The sequence below is a fragment of the Trichosurus vulpecula genome, chromosome 1 (assembly GCF_011100635.1).
Source record: "Trichosurus vulpecula isolate mTriVul1 chromosome 1, mTriVul1.pri, whole genome shotgun sequence".
Classification (NCBI taxonomy): domain Eukaryota; kingdom Metazoa; phylum Chordata; class Mammalia; order Diprotodontia; family Phalangeridae; genus Trichosurus; species Trichosurus vulpecula.
The window spans coordinates 441469348-441492828 of NC_050573.1; the positions used below are offsets into that span (position 1 = coordinate 441469348).

Here is a 23481-nt window from a genome sequence, read left to right on the forward strand (position 1 = left end):
ACAAAAATAGACATGATTAAAAAAGATAAACAATGAAACTACATTACGTTGAAAGGTACTAAAAACAGTAACTTAATACTATTGCTTAACATATTTACATTGAATGCCATAGCATCTAAATACTTAAAGGAAAAGTTATGAAAGTTCCAGGGAGAAATAGAGAGTGAAACTATAACAGTGGGAGAATTCAATGTATCCCTTTCAGATGCAGGCAAATCTAATAACAACAACAAAAGAGAAAGAAATTAAGAACCTGAATGGAATTTTAGAAAAACTAGATGACAGACCTCTGCATGGGAACAGAAAGGAATAAACATTTCTGTGCTGCGTGTGGAACCTTTACAAAAATTGTTCATGTATTAAACCTCATAAACAAATGCAGAAAAGCAGAAATACTAAACACTTCTTTTGTGGATCACAATGCAAATAAATGAACTAGAGATTAAGTAATTTAATCTTATTAGGTAGGCTGAAGAACAAATCATAGAAACCATAAATAATTTCACTGAAGACAGTGTACCAATGAGGCAATGTACCAAAATTTTGGGGATATGGCCAAAGTAGTTTTTAGAGAAAATTTTATAACTCTAAAGACTTTCATTAATGAAAAAGAGAGAATGGATCATTAATTGGGAATGCAATTAGAAAAAAACTAAGAAACCAACAAATAAAAAACTCTAATTAAAAAGCAAAGTAAAAATTCTGAAAATCAAAGAAGAGATTAACAAAATTAAATAAGCCTCAAACTACTGAATTAATAAATAAAACCAGGGGCTATTTTTTAAAATAATAAAATCAATAAGCCATTAGCAAATCTGATTTAAACCAAATAAAACAAAGAGGAGAGTGAAAGATGGCAGAGGGACAGCTGAGTATTTCATTGGTATCAACAAAATACCAAAAGACCCAGAGGAAGGTTTACAGGAAATGGGTTAGATTTCTTCTGTAGGATTTATACAAAGGGACAGGTAAGAAATTTCAGGAGGGGTGGGTGTGTTACAATCTGTGATAGTGGAGGGTAGTACCCATATTAACAATCCACTGAAGTACCATACTAAAAATAAGGCATTTGAACCTAAGCTAAACTACCAAACTACAAAATATGAAAGGCATAGCATTTTACAAACTGCTGAAAACCGCCATGGCTTTAAATAAATTTTGTGCTAAAGTATATCTTACCCAAATGCATTTTAACACATGCTGAATTTATCATGAACAACAAATTCTGTAAAGTTAATAACAGCAAAGTATACACACAGTACCTTTCAATGCTCATACTTTTCCTCTCTCCATCCCTTTAAAAAAAAGAAAAAAAAGTCTTTACTTTTTCAGAGTAATTTAATTTCTTTTTTAAACAATTAGAAGATTTAAATGAAAACCAGTCATCTTTTAGAGATCTGAAAAAACTTAAATTTAGAAATTAAGAACATTATATGGCAGTATGATGAAAAGTAAGGAGAAAACTTGGCTCAAATCCTACCTGATATACTTGTTATCTGTGTGACCACGGACAAGTAATTTAACCTCTCTGAGACTCTTTCCTTGGTTGTAAAATGGGTAGGAAAAAGAAAAGGTAACACAAATGTACAAATAACTATAGTACGAAATAGAATTTAAGTATAAGAACAGGTACAAAGAATTACGGGGATCAAGAAGAAAGAGAGATTACTTCTGATAGGGGTTTGGGATTAATCAAGAAAGGCTTTATAAAAGAAATGACATTTGAGCTGCAAGGTGAGAACTGTGGGAAGTAAAGGCTTTTAGAATAGAGAGAACACCATGAGCAAAGTCACAGAGGCCAAAAAAAAAAATCCGGCATATTAGAGGAATAGCAAATAGTGTAGTTTGAAGACTGAGTAGGGAATGTAAAGGTGAATGACAAATTCAAGAAAAAACTAGGGTAAAATGAAACCACATTGTGGAAGCCCCTGAATTTCAGAAGAAGGAGCTTGAATGTTTAGTAAAAACTCAGAAGAGAAAAACTGTTTTTGATAAAAATGTGATAAGTTGTGTGCTGTCTGTCCTTCAGGGAAATTAATACTATAGCAATACGTAAGAGGCAGTAGAGGGTTGTAGGATGAGGAGGCGTCTATTGAAAAAAATCAGGAAAGAGGTAAATAAGGACCTGAATTAGAATGGAAGCAGAAGACATGGAGACAAGGATACACACTGAAAGACATTTAGAAATATCAAGACTTGGAAGATGTTGGTGGCAAGGGAAGAGTCAAAGATGATTCCTAGGATTCATGGTCTTTCTGAGGAAGTACATCTTCTCAATTAGAAGGAAAATCCCAAAGGCATTATTTCTTGTCAGGAAATTTCTCTTCTCTTTAGCTATTTTTAAAGTTTTACTGTTGGCTTTTGTTTTTACACAATGGTCATTTTCCCCTTAAACCTCCCCTCCCACTGAACATTCCTTCATTGGAGAGAAAAAGTCATTTAAGCTTAATTCACAAGCACCGCAACTACTTAACCACATTTCACATCCACTGACATTCACGTCTAGTGTGAGATGAGGAAGGTGTGGTTTCATCAGTTTACGTGACTAAGAGCAATCTTTACAAATAATTAGAGTTTGCCTTTTAGAGTGGTTTTCATTTACATCACTGTCATCCTTGTATATTTGGTCTCCTAGTTCTGCTTAATTTTGCAGTGTAGCAGTTCACCCACTGCCATGAAATATCTTTTCTTATTTCTAGTGTAATGCAATTTCTAAATGCTCAATGACCAATTTTTATTTTAAAAATGCAAATGAAGGCTTTAAGCCTTTAAAACTTCTCAAGCTAAACCATTATAATTCTGCAAGCCCCATCTAGACTAGTCAAATAATGGATGACATTTTTTACAATGTTTAAGTGTGCCAAAAACACTAATGCAATAAATTGTTTCCTCCAAATAGAATGGCAGTTTAAGAAAGGCGGAAGGAATTTTATCACTTGTATTTTTTAAACCCTCTGATGGAGTGTATTCCTATTTGGTTTCCTGGTGACATAGATATTCTAGATACAAGTTAAAAAAAAATTAAGGCTACCTTGTCAAGTATAACTATTAAGGGATTTCATTGTTCTTTCTTTTCCAGTTGAACTGGCCTGACAGAAATCTTTCAAATACAAACTTTATAACTAGTACCATGCTTGCTGAAACTGTCATTCATCACATAGAGAGGTAAAATGAACAAAAGTATGGCATACCTTTGCAACTGTGTTGAGCCCAGACCAAGGGAAATATGAAGGAAACTATGCCAAGATGTTTCAGAAAAGAGAAGAGAAAGTAGGGCCCTTTTCTGGTAAAGGTCTGAGCAGGTGATAATTCCAAGTGCTTTTAACATTTTCTCCGTTACTTTCCCTATTCCTGGAACCTAAAAGAGTAGATATTATCACTAACAGTAGAGACAAAATATCTTAATAATTAACACTGAAACCAATCTTCAAAATAGAGTAAGATTTGAGGTATCACTATAAAGTAATGAGACTGAGCTCATAAACACACATGAAGAGACCTTGGGGATCATCTAGTTCAGCTGTCCCTCCTCTCTCCCCATTTTACAAAGGGGCAAAATGAAGCCCAGAGAGGCTAAATGTCTTCCTCAAGTCATAGAGCTAGAGCAGAAAGGAGTCCAAGAGTCAGCATTTGAACTCAGATCAACACAAAATTCAACACTCTTTCCATTACACCATACTGTCAGTCTTATACTTTACCTTTGCTCATATCTGATAGCCACCAAAATTTAGTTAGGTAAAAGTGATAATCAATACTTGGAGAGTTCCTTTCTTTGGGCACCTAAAAGTGCTTTATTAACATACTCTCAGGAATGCCTGAGGAAATCAGTATATTAAAAAATAATGCTAATATATTTTAAGGAAAGTAAAACTGTCACATTGTTTTCTGATAAAAATATTGAATTAAAATGGCAAATCTGCTTTTTTGGAGGATACATTACCTATGAGTGGTTTGATAGACTTTTTTAAAAATTTAATTTATTTTCAATTTATGGAATAAAACAAGCATTTCTATAACACAGTATAATAAAAAAGGTGATAGTACACGAAACTGCAAATCTATTATGTATAACTTGCCATTCCTTTTAAATATATAATAAAGTTATTATGTAAAATTCTTTTTTTTCTTCTCCTCCTCCACCCCACCCTAGAGATGGCTACCATTAGACACAAAGAGGCATATATATGTAAAATTATTCTATACATACTTCTATTTATCAATCCTTTCGCTGGATACAGATAATGTCTTTATAATGGACTTTTGAAAAATTACTTTGCCCATACACTTGCCTCTTTGCAAGACTACACTAAAGTAACACAGACAGATTCTGACTCAAATTCTTTTAACTATTATACTACTTTTCTACCAGTCCTAGAATGTTTAGAAGCTCAGTTAAAAAACTCAGATGGAAAATTGCTTCCTCTCCCTTAGGGACTCACTCCCAAGACAAGGTGCTTTATCTCTTTGGGGATTTTTTAAAAATGTCACTTGGGGAGAGAGAAGGAGGGAGACTTACTTATTTGAAAAGAATCTATAAATAAAATTATATTTTATTAGTAAACATAATACTTGAAATTCTGAGGAACATGGTCTATCACAAAGCTTTCCAGACCTGAAGAAACTCAGTCATAACTTTGGATTTGTTATAATATCCATATTTTCTCGGAATCTTTTAACCTACAGGCTTTTATGACTGCAAGGCCTGTCCTATACCATTAAAAAAATAACAATGGAGGAGATTCTGAAACTTCATTTCTAGTATTTTGCTACTCAGTGAGAAAGTTCTTTATTAAAGCCTGGCCTAATTTTTTTTTTCTACCTTTCTGCCTTTTCTCCCATCCTATTTTCAGTGAAGAGAGAACATCTACCAATTGCATTCAGGATTCAACCTATTTATCTACTCTCTAAAGTAAAGCACAGAAGATATATGTTTGTATATGTGCATGTATAATATTTTATATTAAAAACCTCACCTTTCTAATGGGTAAATCCTTGATGAAGTCCATCACAGCTTGTCTGTCAGGGGGAATTTGGTATTGTCCATTTGGTTTATTTTTATCACTGCATACTTTTGCTAACATTGTATTTGGAGCAATGCCTAAAAAAAGAATTTTCAGAAAAATCAAAGAGATTGAGGGCATGTATTTCTAAAAATGTGTAATAAAAATCCAACTTTACAGAATAAAACAATTATATAAAATGTTTAAGAAACCTGAGATTGTACGGAGTATATCCCCAAGGTTTCCTGTGGTTTTAAGCCTGGGTATAGAAGAAGAATTCAATTGATTTCTTTGGTAACTGATCTCTTCTAAGGGATGGGGGAACAGTCAAGCCACCATGCTGTTAATTTTAGATCTATTAGCAGTTTTTGATATTGTTTACTATAAGGTTGTTTTTTTTTTTTAATTTTAGCTTACTCACCATTTTCTACAGGAATAGAGTTGTTCCCACTCCTCTAAAAAGTCCCAGAAGATGGTCTAAGAATGCTTATTCAATGAAAAGGTCCCTCTTATGCAGTTCTATCTGATCATCTCTATTGTTGATAGTCAGGCCAAGCCCTCTGTGAGCCCACTTTAATCCTGAGGGGAATGGGACCAATCTTTCCCTTAGAACCACACAAGTCACTTTATTTTGCAACTCAGATGCACTTGTCATGTGATACTGTCCATCACAGTAGTTTGTGTTTGTGTCTTATCCTTATGCTAGACTCCATGAAACCACGGACCACCTCTAATCTAGAATTTGTGTTCTTCCAAGTCCCTAGCACAGTGTTCTGCATACAGAAGATTAATATATCTTGATGAATTACTGAAATACTACTTAAAGATGCTATAAGGGTTTGGGGCTGTCATATCAATAGTACCCTGATCACACTCATCTTTAGTTTTTATATATTAAAGATAATGTAGTTTTCTTGCTTTTCAAAAGTGAAGAACCTTTTTCAAAAGTGAAGAATTCTAAGAATCTGAAGACTTCACAGATTAAGAGACTGTATAAGAAGAAAATTCAATCCTCTCATATCTTAAGGGAAGTATAACATTTCCAACCAAGGGATAATGGCCTCCTTGTGGTTCCTTGAACAAAATGCTCCATCTTCTGACTGAGCATTTTCACTGGCTGTCCCTGATGCTTGGAATTCTCTCTGTCCTCACCTCCCACCTTTCTTACCTTCTGGAAGAAGCTTTTCCCAATCCCCCATTAATGCTAGGGCCTTCCCCTTGATTGTGTCTGATTTATCTTATATATATTTGTATGCACAGACTTGTTTGCGTGTTGTTTCCCCCATTACGCTGTGAGCTCATTGAAGGCAGGGCTGCTCTTTTGCTTTCCTTTGTATTCTCAGTTCCCAGAACAGTGCCTGGTACATAGCAGGCACTTATTTAATCCACGGAGACTTAACATGGTGCTTGAAAGCCTGGAGCGTACAAAATCCACTCTGCGGATGAGATCCTCCATGCTGTTTTCAAAAAAGGCTATTATGCCTTTCCACAGAAAAACACAAATAAAGTAAACAAAGTTTTCAAATAGCCATTTAAGGCTGTTTCATGACACCATAAAGAATCCTCACTTAGTGAAAATTCCCTTTCCACTATGATCCAACATAGTACTGACTTTAAAAGATTAGTCTTCTCTAAAGAATGCACTATAATATGAGAAGTTAAATTAGGTCAACAAGCTTTTATTAAATACTTATTATATACCAGGCATTATGCCAAGTACTGGGTATACAAATGGAAAAAAAAAAGTCCCTGCCCTCAAAGAGCTCACAATCTAATGAAAGAATCTCATTAGTTATAATTATTTTTTACAATATGATACTACTTTTAAGGTCTCAGAACTTATTATTTAAAATGCCGTACATTAATGTTTTGCAGCAAATTCATTGATAGTAAATCAGTGAGGCAGCTCAGTAGAGTGGAAAGAATGTTAGATTGGGATTTGGGAGGTCTGGATTTGGGGCCACACTAGCTGTGTGATACAGCATTCACAGCTGTGAGCTTTAGTTTCTTTATCTACCTCTAGGGAATTCTGTGAGGCACATACTTTTAAAGCATTATAGAAATGAGGTTGTTAATACGATTTTAATATTAGCAACTGACAGTGTTGATATTAAATAAAATATCGTGCATTTCCCATGAAAACATAAGCCCGGCTACAGTTTGAAAATGAGATACCATCTTATGTTGCATAACAGAAACTACGATAAGATAAAGACGTTTGTTTTCATTTATAGTTCAAATCAGAATCTGGAATCATGCCTAGAGATGAAAGAGACCCTTTATAGACTGGCTTCAGGATTAATAATGAAAGCAGAGTGGTGTGCTTTATTTATTTGACCCCACCAGGGAAGGAGATACTCGGGTGAAGTGAATTTTCCAGGTACCTAAAGAATAATATTTTAAATACTAAAATGTATTTTCTTTTGTAATTCAGATATTTCTAAAATGAGTCACATGCTTCTCTCTCTTAGTAAATAAACAGATCATGTAGTACAAAATAGACCCTTTCCTGATGACTCTCTAATTATCAACAACAGTTGTCATACCGTGCCAATTCATGATATGCTCAGTGGCTCCTTATGTACGCAGAGCTGTTTGGCCCTACATTCAATGGCCCTAGAGGACTATGTCACCGTAGTGGGTATTTCTGTCTCTTTTCAGATGGCCACCTCTGTTCTCAACGTCATTGCTCACAACTATTTAGTGGGTTTGCTTCTGTTTTTCCTGTCCATGAAAATGGGAATGGGGAGGTGAAGAAAAGAGTGAGAGAGGGAAAAAGACTGAAGGCCAAGGATTATGTATAAACTTTATTAAAATACTACTACTAATTCACATTTATATAGTGCTATAAAGTTTATAGGGCACTTAAAAAAATAACTCTTTGATGATGGAAATATAGGGACTATTATCTTCATTAGGCAGTAAAAGCAACTAAAACTCAGAGAGACTAGTTAACTTACCCAAGATTACCCAACTCATAACAGCTGGGACCAGAATCCAGCGACCTAAGGCCAGGCCCCTTTCTTCTATACCATCCAGTCTAATACATGCCTGAGATGGGCTACAGCTCAACAACTTTTTCATATTTACTTATGCTTTTGTCCTTAAAGACCTTTTCACTTTAATTCCAGGCCTTTGGCTATTCTGGAAGCCCAAAGTTGCCAGATGTTTGGCTGACCACTAAGCAATGGGCCACATTTTGAAGCAATATTAAAGAGGTGAATGCTAGTAGTATCCTGTACTTAGCAATCCTTAAAAGAATCCCTGAATTAGCCCCCATGATAGTCTGACATACCTGCGCTGGCTGTCAGTGATGTTTTTTGTTCGATTCTGAACCTAATTTCCTTTACAACTTCCTCAGCTGAAGTTCCAAAAATAATTGGGTTTTGGAGGACTTGAGGATCTTTCTGTTCTTCAAAGTGTGCTTGAGAAGGAATTTCTGGCTCCTGTTGCTGTGGCTGAGCAGGGCTATCTTCAAAGAGTAAAGGAGAGATGGAGAGGGCAGTTTCATTTAATTCTGGTGCCTCTGATATGACAGCTTCTGGTTGATCTAAATTTTACAAAAGGAATAAAATTTAAGGGGCATGTTAAGGGACTATATAACTAACGCACAAAAATTAATCCACATTAGTCCACAAAGAAAACAGAAATTCAGATATTTTAAGTTCCCCACCCCATTTCAAGTCAAGTTGGGAAACTTGACTATTTTTACTGAACTATTTGCAATAAAGTCTACATCGATTCAGAGATTTTTCTAGGGGGAAAAGTCTTCTAGAGCAAATACATCATTTAAAAAATTCCAACCAAAACAAAGCAAGCTTTTACCTTTCAATGGTAACACTTTTTAAAAAATGTTCAAAAGACAGCAACCCCAAAATTTTGGCTATATTTTCTCCCTTAAAATTATAATTAGGCACAAAAGTTAAAATGTGGTGTGTATTTATATATATTTTAAGACCAAAAATATTTTCCTAAGCTAAAATTTAAAAGAAAATAATTCAGAACTAATGCAAAAGGCAATATTTCATTAATTGAATAAACTGCCAATTTTACTTGTAAGAAAGATGCCTAAAAAACCTTTTCTAACTCACGGAAAGAGCTATTCCAATTCAAGAATCAAAATAAATTTTCTTTTATATATTAGGGATCCTTTCACATAACTATTTGTATACAAACTGATACATTTGCTAAGGATATATCTAATGGATAGAAAGGATCCTAAAGTTAATTTATGCTATTTCAAATACAGTGATATTAAGATTTTGATATAATCAACCAGAGGGAGAAGAAAGTGAGAGGGCAGAGATGATAACCTTGGAATAGAATAACAGATGATAAAATAAAGGATGATAGATTCAGTGAGAGAAAGGCACAAGGAGAAAAGGAATGAAAGGATTTCAGAGTTTGGGATCACAGAAGTGTAACATTTATGGATGATGATGAGATCAAGGATGTAACTGTGTGTAGCTGAGGTAAAGTATAAAATAAAGTATCAGGAATGTTGAACAGGTTGATAAGAGGTTATGGTGTCTTTCCAGTAGTTAGTGCTTTCTTCCTTAAACTTATTTATTTTTGTACGTTTCCCCCCAACAGAATGGAAGGTCCTTGAAGGAGGAGATTATTGTTTTTGTCTTGTGTCTTAAAAGTCTAACACAGAGCCTTGCACATAGTAGATGCAAAATAAATGAGTAAAATGTTTCTTGAATTGATTTTTGCCTCGAATCAAAAAATATGAAGTAAAAACCCAGATGCCAAAGGGGAGATTGATAAAGTTAATATATGAGGCATCTTAAGTGGCTCCCTTTTGACTTGAGGATAAAATTTAAAAAACAAACAAACAACTCAGAGCTTGAAGTTAAAAACTCTTCAAAGTCTGCTTTTGGCTTACGCTTTTAAAAGAAATTTTTGTGATGCCTTTTTTTTTAAACCACATGCACTTCCTGATTACCAATAAAACTCACCCTTGTCAATGCACAAAAAACCCAAATTGCTGAGCAAAACCAACTCTCACCTGATGCCATACATAATATTCACCATAACTAACCCCACCTGGCAGTCTATTTCATCATTCCAGCTTACTTTTACAGACTTATTTCATAATGTTTCTCTTAACACTTTTTCCATTACAGCCCAAATGGCCTTCTTGCTATTATCCTGAACCCCAAACTCTATCTCCAAAAGCAAAATGGACAGCCTCATTGTCAATTAGAGAAATTAAAATTAAAATTTTAAAGGAGTTTATATCCATTAAAAAAGAAAAAATAAAATGATAAAGATCCCATGTTGGGAAAGATTTATGTTGTGTAGTTGGAAGCATAAATTGGTTCAATCTTTCTGGAAAGCAATCTGACTACACGTAACAAGAGGAGTAAAATTCTTACCATTTTCTGAGTGGTAATGCAACTCTGGAGAATATAGCCTAAGGAAATAACCCTAAAGAAAAAAGCAATTTACACAAAGACTTACATAGCAGTGCTATCCATACTACCAAAAAACCTGAAAACTCAAATGCCCTACAAAGAGGACATGGCCAAGGAAACTGTGGTATGTTAATAATACTATTTTCATGAGTTTGAATCTGGCCTCAGACACTAGCTGTGTTATCCTGGGCAAGTCACTTAACCCCATTTGCCTCAGTTTCCTCACTTGTAAAATGAGCTGGAGAAGCAAACGGCAAACCACTCCAGTATCTTTACCAAGAAAACTCCAAAATGGAATTACAGAGAGTTGGACACAACTGAAACGAATGAACAACAAAAATATAGCTATTAAAAATGACATAAGACATTGCCATATATATAGGAATTATATTGCCAATATATAGGAATAAAAGCCAATCCCCAATTGAGAAATGGTCAAAGGATATGAACAGGCAGTTTTCAGAGGAAGAAATTAAAGCTATCTATAGGCATATGAAAAAATGCTCTGGATCACTACTGATCAGAGAAATGCAAATCAAAACAACTTTTAGATACCACATCTCTCCTGTCAGATTGGCTAAAATAACAAAGCAGGAGGATGATAAATGCTGGAGAGGATGTGGGAAAATTGGAACATTGTTACATTGCTGGTGGAGTTGTGAGATGATCCAGCCATTTTGGAGAGTAATTTGGAACTATGCCCAAAGGGCCACAGGAATGTTCATACCCTTTGACCCAGCAATACCACTTCTAGGGTTGTATCCCAAAGAAATCACACAAGAGGGAAAAGGACCCATTTGTACAAAATATTTATAGCAGCTCTTTTTGTGGTAGCCAAGAATTGGAAATTAAAGGGATGCCCATCAATTGGAGAATGGCTGAACAAGCTGTGGTATATGAAGGTAATGGAATACTATTGTGCCATAAGAAATGGGGATGATACGGACTTCGTAACAACCTGGAAAAACCTACACGACATAATGCTGAGTGAGCGAAGCAGAGCCAGGAGAACATTGTACACAACCACAGAGAGATGGATTCTGTGAGGACCAACCCTGACAGACTTCGCTCTTCTCAGCAACACAAGGTGCAAGGACAACTCCAAGGGACTCACGATGGAGAATGCTATGTACATCCAGAGAAAGAACTGTGAAGTTTGAATGCAGATTGAGGCACACTACATGCTCGCCTTTTTTTTCTTCTCTTTTGTTTTTGTTTTTGGGGTTTTTTTTGGGGGGGGTTCCGTTTCTTCTTTCTCATGATTCATTCCATTGGTCATAATTCTTCTCCACAACTTGACTAGTGTATAAATTAATTCAATGCAAAGTTATACATGGTAGTTATATGAGATTCCATGCCATCTTGGGGAGGGAGGGGGGAGGGAAGGGAGAAAATCTGGAACTCAAAATTATGTAGAACCGTGTGTTGTAAACTAAAGATAAAATATATATATATATACACAAAGACATTGCCATAAGGAAAGGTGTGTATAAAATCATGGGAAAAGGCACAAAGCAAAATAGCCTATACACACTGATTACAACTGTGTAAAGCCTGAACTCTGTTTTCTAATTCACTAAGATCACCAAATCTTTGTCTTCTCTGTTCCTGTTGTAGAGGCATAGTGCTTCACCAATGATCTCTCTTTGCCTATGGAGGTTCTCTCTCTACTCAGGAGCAAGACTTAGTTCTAAGTTGGATTGAACATACTGAGTAGCATGTTCTATGAATCTTATTTTGAAAAGAAACAAGCTGTGAAGAGCTTTAAAAGCTAAACAGATGTTTATATTTTATCCTAGAGACAACAAGGATGCCACTGAAATCTGAATTGGGAGTCATATGGTCAGATCTGCACTTAAAATTACATTGGCAACCGTCTATAGGACAGACTGAAGTAGTGAGAGACTTGGGACAGGGAGACCAACTTGAAGGCTGTTTCAACTATTCAGGAAAGAGGTGGTGAGGGCCTAAACTCGGGTGGTAGCCACATGAGTAGAGTAGAGGACTGGATGCAAAAGAGGTTGTAGAGGTAGGGTAAAAACTGGTAACTAATTGGATGGGGGGGGCAGTGAATGAGAGTGAGGAGTTGAGGATAAAGGTGAGGTTACACATCAGATACACTGGAAGGATGGTGGTGCCTTTGACAGAAAAGAGGAAGTTTATTAGAGGGGAGTGTTTTTTGGGGAAAGACTGTAAGTTTTGTTTTGGACATTGTGAGTTTGAGATGTCTCTTGGATATAAAATTTTAAATGTTTGATAGGCATTCGGTGATGCAGTACTAAAGATCAGAGGAGAGACTTGGGTTAGATAAATAGATCAGTGAGTCAGTGAACATTTAAAAAGTCAATAAATCAACATTTATTTTTAAATACAGCAAACATTGCTTTCCTAATTTCAAAAATACTTTATGTCTATACTTCAATGGAATCTTGTTCTCATCAATAGGCATGTTTCTTCTGAAGATACAGATCACAACTCTTCCATTGACCCCTTCTCATCTAACAACTTTTGTCCATGTCCTCCCACATATCCCCTACAAGAGGGTCTACTCAACGTATTGGGAGCCTTCTTTTTGGCTTTTAAACATACCTTGGATACCAGTGGAGTACTCTGATTGACCATCTGTTTTTCCCCCATTTTATATGACCAGCCTACTTTCTTTCCCAGTCATATGATCTCTTGTATACCATTTCTTTTGAGCAAATCAGTAATAGGCATTAGTTTGCTCACACCCATCATGTATCTCTCCTTTTCCCTTTGGATCATCTTAAATTTTAATTCTTCAGAAATCTGTGACATTTCATTATTTGAAGCCAAACAGCATCACTAGAAGAATGTTGTTAAAAAGATAAGCTTTTACTTTATCTTGTTTCAGAGGATGGCCTGGGATGGTTTAAAACATTGCACAATTCTCGAAATGTAACTGAGCCTCCTCTAGCTGCCCCCTATTCTGCTGACAATTTAATTTTTTTTTAGGTTACCAGTTCCAATAAATAGCTTACCATTTTCTGTAGGGTTTTCTCCTTTGACGAAATATCTTCTTTTATCTTCGGGCCAGTTTTGTCTTTCCTTTAAATGCTTTGTTATATTCAAATAGGCTTCATCAAGGCTCATAGCCATAAAATTGGGATCATAATCAGCAAGAATTTCCCTAATCTTGACAAATACACAAAAAATTTTTATGTTTTGCTGCTACAGCAAAAGCCTCTGGCACATTTAGTTGACACCCACGTTAGGAAAGTCTTACATGGCAACTCCACTATGACCTTACAATCAATAGTTACTGGATTTATGGGATAAGCAATTTATTAATATAACACATTTATACCAAATTTTCTTTCCTTTAAAAAAGACCATTAGGTCAAAAGACCATGAAAAAGCTTTTATTTCCCCTTTATAAGTTCCTTTTTATCAATTCATCTAGTTGTGATTAGGGTTTCAAATAAATCTCTGATTTCAGACATGGTAGTTTGATGACTGAGGGGAAAACACCTAATAAAATTTTAATTAGTGGGGAAAGCACTTCTTAGGAACAAAAATTAAAATTATATTTGATTAGAACTTAAATGAATTTCAATTAAAGTATGGAAATAAATATATATAGAACACACAAGCATAAAATCTTGGAGAACAAAGTTCAAAAATACTAGTTGAAGTAAGAAGTGCATATGTAGGATCAATTATATATTTATATACTATATTAAAACACGTGGGAAATCTAAAATTAAATTGTGGGGCAAACAACATATGTTATTTAAGAAAGGTCTTTTATCAAGTTGATGGGTTGTGGGATATTTTTGGTTGATTAAACTTGAAGGTCAAAGGTTGCCAATTTGGAGTACAAATTAAGATTTTTTTTTTTGCAGGGGGGAAGGCAGGGCAGTTGGGGTTCAGTGACTTGCCCAACGTCACACACAGCTAGTAAATGTACATTAAGTGTCTGAGGCCGGATTTGAACTCAGGTACTCCTGACTCCAGGGCCAGTGCTCTACTCACTGCACCACCTACCTGCCCCCAAGATTTTTCTTATAAGACAACAAGAATATCTATTTACTGAATTAAAGCTGTAAGTTGCAAAACAGCTGCCAATTTGCATCGGTAGAGGCAATTTTCACTATAAATAGTTCCTCATGACAAAGAAATCATGCTGAATTACATAAAAATCACCTATTATTCAAGGCTCTGATTTTGTTTAGTGTAGGTACTTCCTTCATTAAAACAAATCACAACCTCCTTGCTACAGTTGCTAAAAATGTCATCATCTTAGAATCAATATGGTGATAATGTCTCCCAATTTATCCAGGATGGTTGTCAGAGGACAAAGACAGTCTATCATTGGGATAATACTAAAGGCCTATCCAGAGGTATTCATAGCCTTCAAACTTCCAAGTAACTTCCAAATGTGGCCCTGGAATAGGACTTTGATCCTTTAAGTTAAAGAAAAAAGAGGCTGTCTATTTGTTGGGAATGATTAGTCTCCTAATCAGACTTAGGACAGGATGTGATTGCTGTCTACAACACCCATGTCACAAAGAAGAAGGCATATACTTTTTCTGTATAGCTACAAAGGGCAGTAGACCTAAGAGCAATGGGTGAAAGTTAGAGAGGCGGACTTCGGCTTTTTGTGAGGAAGAAGGCCTTAAAAATTAAATCACTATGACGGTGAAGTGGTTTGTCTAGTATGGTAATGAGTTACATATCACTGAAGGTATTTGGGTAGTCTGTACCACTCTAACTCACTTATGTATCATTTTTTGTACTATAATTACACACATACATATATATATATATACACACACATACATACATATGTATGTATTTGTATAACTGTCAATCTCCTACGAGACTGTTAACCCTTATGAGGAGAGGGACAATATTTAATTTATTTTTTTATTTCTTGCAGGTGTCTTTCCAACACAGTGCTTTCCATGTAGTAGGTACCTAATGAATTTTCACTTGGATGTATACTGAGGAACAAAATTATCTTAAAAAGATAGTTTATTTAAAAAAAAACCCTAAAGAATGCTTTCAGTTAGTCACTAAGAATTGCAACACAAGTTTATCAACAAGCTTTACTCAGAGAACTTTAATCATATTTGTTCTTTTGAAGAAGCTATCTGAATAATAACAGCTAACTTAGACTATTCTGAATAAGGAGTCCTTGGAGAATTTTTTTCAATTGTATCAGCTTCTTTTGCATAAGTGGTTGTTACTAGAACTAAAGTATATACTTTCTAGCAAAAAAAAAGTTTTAATGTTTCAAGAAGAACTAAGTTATCCCTGCTTCTTTATGACTGAAATAAATGGCTCCTTTCAAAGCTCTTAAGCTCCAAATTAATATGTATTAATAAACACTATATTTTTGTTAAGGTATATTTAAAATTTGTCTATTTGCAAATAGGCGCGGCTATATGGGAATGCTCATATGAACTCTGCCCAAATCTAGAATGAAAAAAATTTCAACAACCTGGGCAAGCTTATCCAGGGAATTAGGAAAAGAAACCTTTTCAGATGCAATGAATGAATGTGAATCATCCTCTGTCATAGCTTTTTATTGGGTTAAGGAAATATTTTTTATAGCGTTTTTACTCAATCTCTTAAAGAGCTTAAATTGTATTAAAAAATAGGCCATCCTATTTTCTATTTTATCTATTTGGAAGGAACCAGAAAAAAGAAGTTGGGAAGTGGGGCACTTGCTTCTTTCTTTTCTTTTTCTTTCTTTGTTTCTTTCTTTTTTTCCTTCCTTTCTTTTCACACCTTTTTCCAAAGCTGGCTGCAGTACTTTGGTACTTCTCTGACATCTTCATGCTCCAAGAGCCTCATCACTTACCTCAGAACCACTTATCAAGAAATGTCATCAATTTACAAGATCAGATTGGCCTTGGTACTCACAACTCACTACTGTCTACTCCATCGATTAGATGGTGGAGCCATGAATTTTAAAACCTCCATTAAAGGAGGGGGCTCAGGACAGACGTTTCTTCATTTGGCTGCACTGTTTTGGGACTTCTCTAAATTTACTACCATATCTTTGCCTCAGGTACTTTCCACCTTCCTATCTTCAGCTTCCTTTGGTGGGATGTCTTCTTCTATTAGATTGTAAGCTCCTTGAGAACAGGGGCTGTCTTTATTTTTCCTATTTGTATCCCTAGCACTTAGCACAGTGCCAAATACACAGCAGGCACATAATAAAATTTACTGACTGATCCCAGCAAAATGATCCGACATTTACTATGTCCATGTTAAAAAAAAAATGAAAACAGAGTAAACTGGCAATGGCAGTCTTACTTTCTTTCCCCCTGACACTTTGATTGCATTTGCAGAGGGAATTCTGCCTGGTGAATTCCTTCTACTAATGCAGACTGCAATTGCTCTACAATTTATAGTCTAAAGAGCTGCCTAGGAGCACTGAAGGTTAAGTGACTTGGCCAGAGTCATAGAGCCAGGATGTATGGCCTTAGACCCTAATCCTTTTTCACTCAAGAGTCCATCTTTCTAGCCATTACAATCTGAGGCCACTCATATTAATAGATTTTTCTTCTATAATGTGGTATACATTAACAAATATTTATTCCACTTAATCTCCTTCCTTCTCCTTCTCTTTGGCTGTCAGCCTTTTGGACATTTTATTCATTATTAACATCTTCAACCAGGGAATAAGTGGGCCTAGAAAAGGAAAGGCACTAAATTGCAAACCAATCAATTTTGTTACTTGATAAAAGCTTTGATAAAGACTGGATTAGGCAAGAGTTTGAAACTGATGACAAAAGTAGATTCTAAGAACTGTCTAACTGTCTCGAAGTCTTATGAGATTGCATTAGGAGAAAAAGAAATATATTTCATTATAATTCCATAATTGCAAAAGCCTTGTTTTCATTAATGGCAACGGACATAACAGTCCTAGTCCTAAAAGAACAAAATAAACCATATACTTTTTAAAATGGAAGTATTTGTTTTTATTTGTAAAAATTAGATGTTTTATTAATGCTCTTTAAAAAACAACACTCTCCCTTCCCAATGACTATGCGCCCACTTATGCAATAAAACCCTTCTTCTCAACAAAGAAAGCTAAGCAAAACAAGTCAACATGTTGGCAAAGGCAGAAAACATATGTCTCATTCCACATCAATAGTCAGCTTATCTCTAGAGGAGAGGCAAGCTTTACCAACACAAACCATATGCTTTTTGACACTACATTAACCCTCCCAAGCTCGAAGCTGCCAATTTGTAAATTAGCTTTTCTAGTATATAACACAAACTAGCCTAGTCATTTGAAAAGAAGACCATAATAAAAAGTGATAAATTAACTCCTTTTTATGGATTTTGACAATCTCATAAAAAAGAAAAGGTAAAATGTATCCTGTAAGATATTTTAGACTGTTTCCAACAGACCAAACTGGTCATTTGTAATCAAAGTACTTTCAGCAACTTAAAGTCCCAGGTTATCTATTTGTACACTACAAGTTTATAAACAAATCACAACTTACCATTTGCCTATTACTTATAAAAACTTAAACAAAATTAATATTTTGATGCACCACTGAAATTCTCCAATCAGCCTGTGTTCTTACCTCTTTACTCACTTCTTGATATTTGTCAAAATTTGGGGACACTATGGTTAATTGTGGGCAGAGTCTCTTAGCAATAAATCCAGGCATAGCTGCCCGTACTCCAAACCTTCTTGCATGATAATTTGAAGTGGACTGAAAATGAAACACAATCACATTAAAATTTTGCAAATCTAATTGGGCATATATCTAGGTGGGTTTATAAGTAACACATCATTTCTAAAAGTGTAAGTTCCCAAGGTAATCACATTTCTTTTATAAGCTAATCTTCAAAATCAAGATTTTATTTTATTTACTCATTATCTTTTCCAAGCCCTTCTTTCCTTAGGCATCGAGGCTCACAAAATAGATGTCATTCTCCTCATTCTCTTACCCCCCACATCCAACCAGTTGTTAAGTCCTGTCGTTTCTACATGACTACTAACACCTCTCCTATACGCTTCTCTTTTCTGACACTGACACCACCCTAGAGCAGGCCTTCATCATCTCATACCTGGACTACAGCAATAGTCTGATGGTCTCCAGGCCTCAAGTCTCTCCCCACTCCAAAACATCTTCCACTCAGTTGTCAAACTGATCTTCCCAAAGTGAATGTCTATGTCATTTGACAAACCTCAAGTGACTCCTTTTTGCCTGATCAGCCATAGTTGGAAACACTATACTCGGACCCCAACACAGTGGTGTCATTTTGGTCCTTTTCAAGAACAAAGGACAACTGCCTCCTCCAGTATCAAATGCAAAATCTTCTACTTGCCTTTTAAAGCTTTTCATAAGCTAGCCCCTTCCTACCTTTCAGTTTTCTTATACCTTATTCCTCTCCATGTTCGTATTCTGTAATCATATAACACTCCATCTCCTGACTCCAAGCATTTTCACTAGATGGTCTCACACATGAAGTTCTCTCCTTCATCTCTGCCTCCTAGTTTCCCTGGCTCAAGCAGGCTTTCCCAGTCTTCCTTAATATTAGTGACATCCTTTGGAGAATGTGTACAATTTATCACATACATATCTTGGTTCTGTACATTATATATCTGTTGTCTCCTCTGTTACTCTCTGAGCTCCTTGCAGGTAGGGACTATTTTTGCCTTTCTTTGTATCACCCATGTTTAGAATTGTGCTGAGCACATAGTAGGTATTTCACAAATGTTAGTTTGTCAGTAAGTATTAAAGGAAGCATGTGGAGAGGATATAGTAGAGGACTAGGAGTCAGAAACAACCTGGGTTTAAGACCTGCTTCTGACACGTACTATCTCGAAGACTATGAGAAAGTCAATTACCACTCAGGGCTCCAAGTAGCTGTCTACAACTTTTAGTTGCAGATGAGCTATGGGTCAGCATCACCACTGGGAACATTCTCATACTGAAAGTCAGACTACCGTACATATAAATACTGTCATGATTCCTATGGAATTGTTAGATAACAGCTAACAGCTGGAAGATTTAAATTCAAATTTTGTAAGGAGTAAGCATGAAATACCTAAGCACTTTAAGATAGTTAAAGATAAGGTACAAAAAAGTAAAGAAAAAAGTTCATTATATTATAAACAATGCAGGTCATAAGGTAGCGATTCCTAACCTGTGGGCTGAGGGCCCCTGCAGGACTGCGGAGTGACTGGAAAGGGTTTTTTTGTGTGTGTGTGTGTCTGTGTGCACACATGTGCATGCACATAAGTATATACATGTGTGTATGTGTGTGTAGATATGTATACATATATGTACCACGACTTATTATTTTTATCTTGATCCAGCAAAAACAAATATGTAGCATGACTGAGTATAACAAACATTTTCTGAATTTGCATGTTTATTGCTGTTTTTCAATTTCTGTTGTGATTAATAAGATATAAATTTGTTGAATCTACCTGGATCTATGATTTCCTCATGAATGGCAGCAAGACATAGGGAGAATGGTAGAGAAGGAGAATGGAATAAACATTTATATTGCACCTACTATGTGCTAAGTGCTTTTTACAGATATTATCTCATAGTGGATAGAGGGCCAGCCTTGGATTCAGGAAGACCTGGGTTCACGTCCTGACCCTGACACATATTAGCTGAGTGACCACTGACAAATCACTTAAGCTTCTCAGTTCCAAATGTTGACTGGAATCAATAGTTCTTTATAGTTAACAGGTTTTGTTTTGTTTTTTAAAGAAAAAAAAAGAATAAGAAAAAAGCCACTAATATACATTTAAGCTTTTTATTTTTCCAATCAATGGACTCTAATTGTAAACTATTATTCCTGTGGGAGTACACAAAACCTTTAGAGGTTAAAAGGAGGTCCTTACAAGCAGGATGGTTTCAGAAAAACCTGAGAAGACTTATATGAACTGATGCAAAATGAAGTGAGCAGAACCAGAAGAACACTGTACACAGTAACAGCAGTATTGTATGATGATTGTGAATGATTTAGCTATTCTTAAGAAAATCAGAAGGATTTATGATGAAAAATGCCATCCACCTCCAGAGTAAGAACTGATGGAGTTTGAATACAGATTAAAGTATACTTTTTTAAAAAACTTTCTTCATCTTTCTTATTTTCTTTTTCTTTTTTTGCTCTGTGTTCTCTTTTGCAACATGGCTAATATGGAAATGTTCTGCATGACTTTACATGTGTAATCTATATCAAATTGCTTGCCTTCTCAAGGAGCAGGGGGGGAGGAAGGGAGAGAGAATTCAAAACTCATAACTTATTAAAAATGAAAGTTAAAAATATTTTTACATGTAATTAAGAAAAAATAAAATAAAAATATTTTTTGAAAAGAAATCCTTATTCTCCAATAGTGATTGAAGAATATGAACAAAAAGGTTTTCAAAAGAAGTGCAAACTATAAATTAGGAAAAAAAAATGTTCCAAATTGCTAATAAGAAAAATGTAAATTAATTAGCAAACAAGACAATGTTGCATAATGGATAGGGAGTTGAACTCAAGGTTTGAAAGATCGGGGTTCAAATTCACCTTGGATATGTACTAATGCTGGGCGAATGACTTATCTTTTCAGTATCCCAAATAATTCTCTAATATAATAGAATCAATGAATAGTTGATGATTTTTATGACTGATTTTATGAGTTTCCATGGTTGGAAACATGGATGAAATCACAAGTCTGGAACAAAAAATAATATAACAACTCTGAGGTTTCACCTCTGAGCCATCATATTGGCAAAATGATAAAATATGAAGAGTCAACATCAGAGGTGGTATGAGAAGTTAAATATATTAAAACATTGCAGGTGGAACTCTGATTTGTTCCAACTGTTCCAAAACTATTTAGAATTATGAGAGAAAAGTCACCTTCAGACCCAACAACTCTACTACAAGACATATATTCCAAGTAGGTTAAAGACAAAGAGAAAGGTCCCATTTCAAATTATGTTCACAGCATTTTTTATGGTAGAGAAAAAATGGAAACAAAGTAGTGTTCTATCAATTGTGGAGTGACTACAGAAATTGTGATATGTGAATGTAACAGAACATTTTTGGAACATTTTTGCTCTACAAGAAATGAGGAATATGAGGAATTTAGAGATATATGAGGACTGTTGCAGATCAAAGAAAGCAGAATGAGGAGAAAATACACTCAATAACTGTAATAATACAAACAGTCTAAAAGGTAGCTTAAATTAAATGCAATGACCAATATTGGTCCTAGAAAGCAAGTGATGAAACATATTTTCCTCTTCTTAGCAAAGAGATGAATAGGTACAGATGACACACATGGAATCACATTTGCTCCTCTGTTTATAGGTTTTGCTTAATTGCTCATATTTTTGTTTTGTTACAAGGGAAAGTTCAATTTTGGGGGTGTGTATGAAAAGACCAGGGAATGACTATAGTATAAAGTTAAAATTTTAAAAAATTTCAATTAAAGATTTTTTAAAAAGTGATCTTCGCATTTGATAATGTTGAGATCCACCGTACTAGTCATTTATGAGAATTTGAAAAGTGAAGATGCTTTCACAGTTAATAATCTGAACCCAAGGTCTGGAATACAGGAAATCTTACTGGTATTTGGTGAGGAACAAATAAGCTTATATGAGTTGCCTGCCAGAAAGTTTTTGTTTTGACATACTAGGTGTTTATTTATGCCTCTCCTCAGGTGAACTTCTGTACGCCTACTAAAATGATAGGAATGTACAAAACCTAATTGTCCTATATGTCATCATCTCTTAGTGTTGTTTTTTCCAAGAAGCAATTATTACTTATCTTTGCTGGTAAGTAAAATTTTGAATGGGGGCCAGGGAGGAGACTTGGGAAAGATGTTTGGCACAAAAGGGGGAGGCCTACCTGGAAGCTAACAGTCTACCTGAAATAAATTGGTACCCCCAAAGAAGATGAAAATATTCACACAACAAAACCCACTGTCATAAATATGGATTGTGTTTGCAGTCTCAATAAAGAATCAAAGAAATGCAAATCTGAATTGAACAAAAAGCAGAAATTGTTTCTTTCCTGACTCTAGATGACCGCTTTTAGATCACATCTGATCAACAAGGCTGTAATAATAAGACCAAATTGCCATCAATTACCATATTTTTCTACTGACAACCTTTTGTCTTTGTAGTTCTCACAACAGCACTATGCTTAAGTCAGTGGAAGGGGGCTGTGTGGGAGAGAAATTGGAACAAACTGTACAGGACACATTAGAAGGACACAAAGTGGTTCATGTAAGCAAGCACAAAATTATTTTGATGGGGTTGCTATGACAGCTGAACATACAGAAGAATAGAAAGACATGCTGATATGAACTCCTGTACTTATACTGCCCCAGAATTGAATTTTTTAACAACACTTTTCTTATCCCTGTGCTTCAAAGAAAATGTCTGTTGAAGTAGTACCAAGGAGTAACCATCTAGGTACTATCCTTCTTATCCACTTTAGCTTTACCTCTCCACAGTTCTCATCCTCCTCTGTTCTCCTATTCCATTGTAGCCTCTGTTATAGGTTATAGGTTATAATTTTGAAATTTCCACTAAGTTCCTTAAAACAGGACTCTTCTGTACCAAGTGAAGGCATAAAGTAATTTAGGTATTCAGTCTTGGTATTTTGGAGTCACCTATCATACTAGTAGAATCCTATTTGAATGAGTTTAAAGAACTGATGATCCAAATCTCATTAAATTAGAAGCCAATTTCTATACCACACCAAGAAAGGACACTGTATTTTCCTTTTACAAAAAACAAATATTCAGCATATGTTGTATCTGCAAATAATAACAATTCCTTTTGGCACAGTAGGAGGGTGTTTTACAAAAGGGCACATACACATACGTATGTATAATGGATTTTAAAGCAGTTTTGTGGCTATCCTTGAATAATTCCACAATGTCAAATATTCTTAATAATATCTGACATGTTTTTCAAAATGTTGGTTGGTGATTTAGGGGAGTTATAATGTTGTTTGTCTCTTCTCCTTTGTTTCATTTTTCTTATTTCTTTAAAATACCCTCTAGAAACATTTATAGATTTAATCAACGTAACATTCAGGAGGTG

The 23481-nt window shown here is 35.2% G+C and overlaps 1 protein-coding gene across 1 annotated transcript in view; it reads right to left on the bottom strand.

Moving 5' to 3' along the window:
- POLK (DNA polymerase kappa) overlaps positions 1-23481 on the bottom strand; it is a 55840-nt gene that overhangs the window by 8948 nt on the left and 23411 nt on the right. Inside the window, exons 4-9 of the mRNA XM_036763314.1 lie at positions 17992-18123; positions 13423-13576; positions 8296-8550; positions 4974-5098; positions 3192-3358; positions 1263-1295 (exon numbers count right to left, since the gene is read on the bottom strand). Of these exons, the coding sequence (XP_036619209.1) occupies positions 1263-1295; positions 3192-3358; positions 4974-5098; positions 8296-8550; positions 13423-13576; positions 17992-18123 (866 nt within the window). The remainder of the gene's footprint in view (positions 1-1262; positions 1296-3191; positions 3359-4973; positions 5099-8295; positions 8551-13422; positions 13577-17991; positions 18124-23481) is intronic.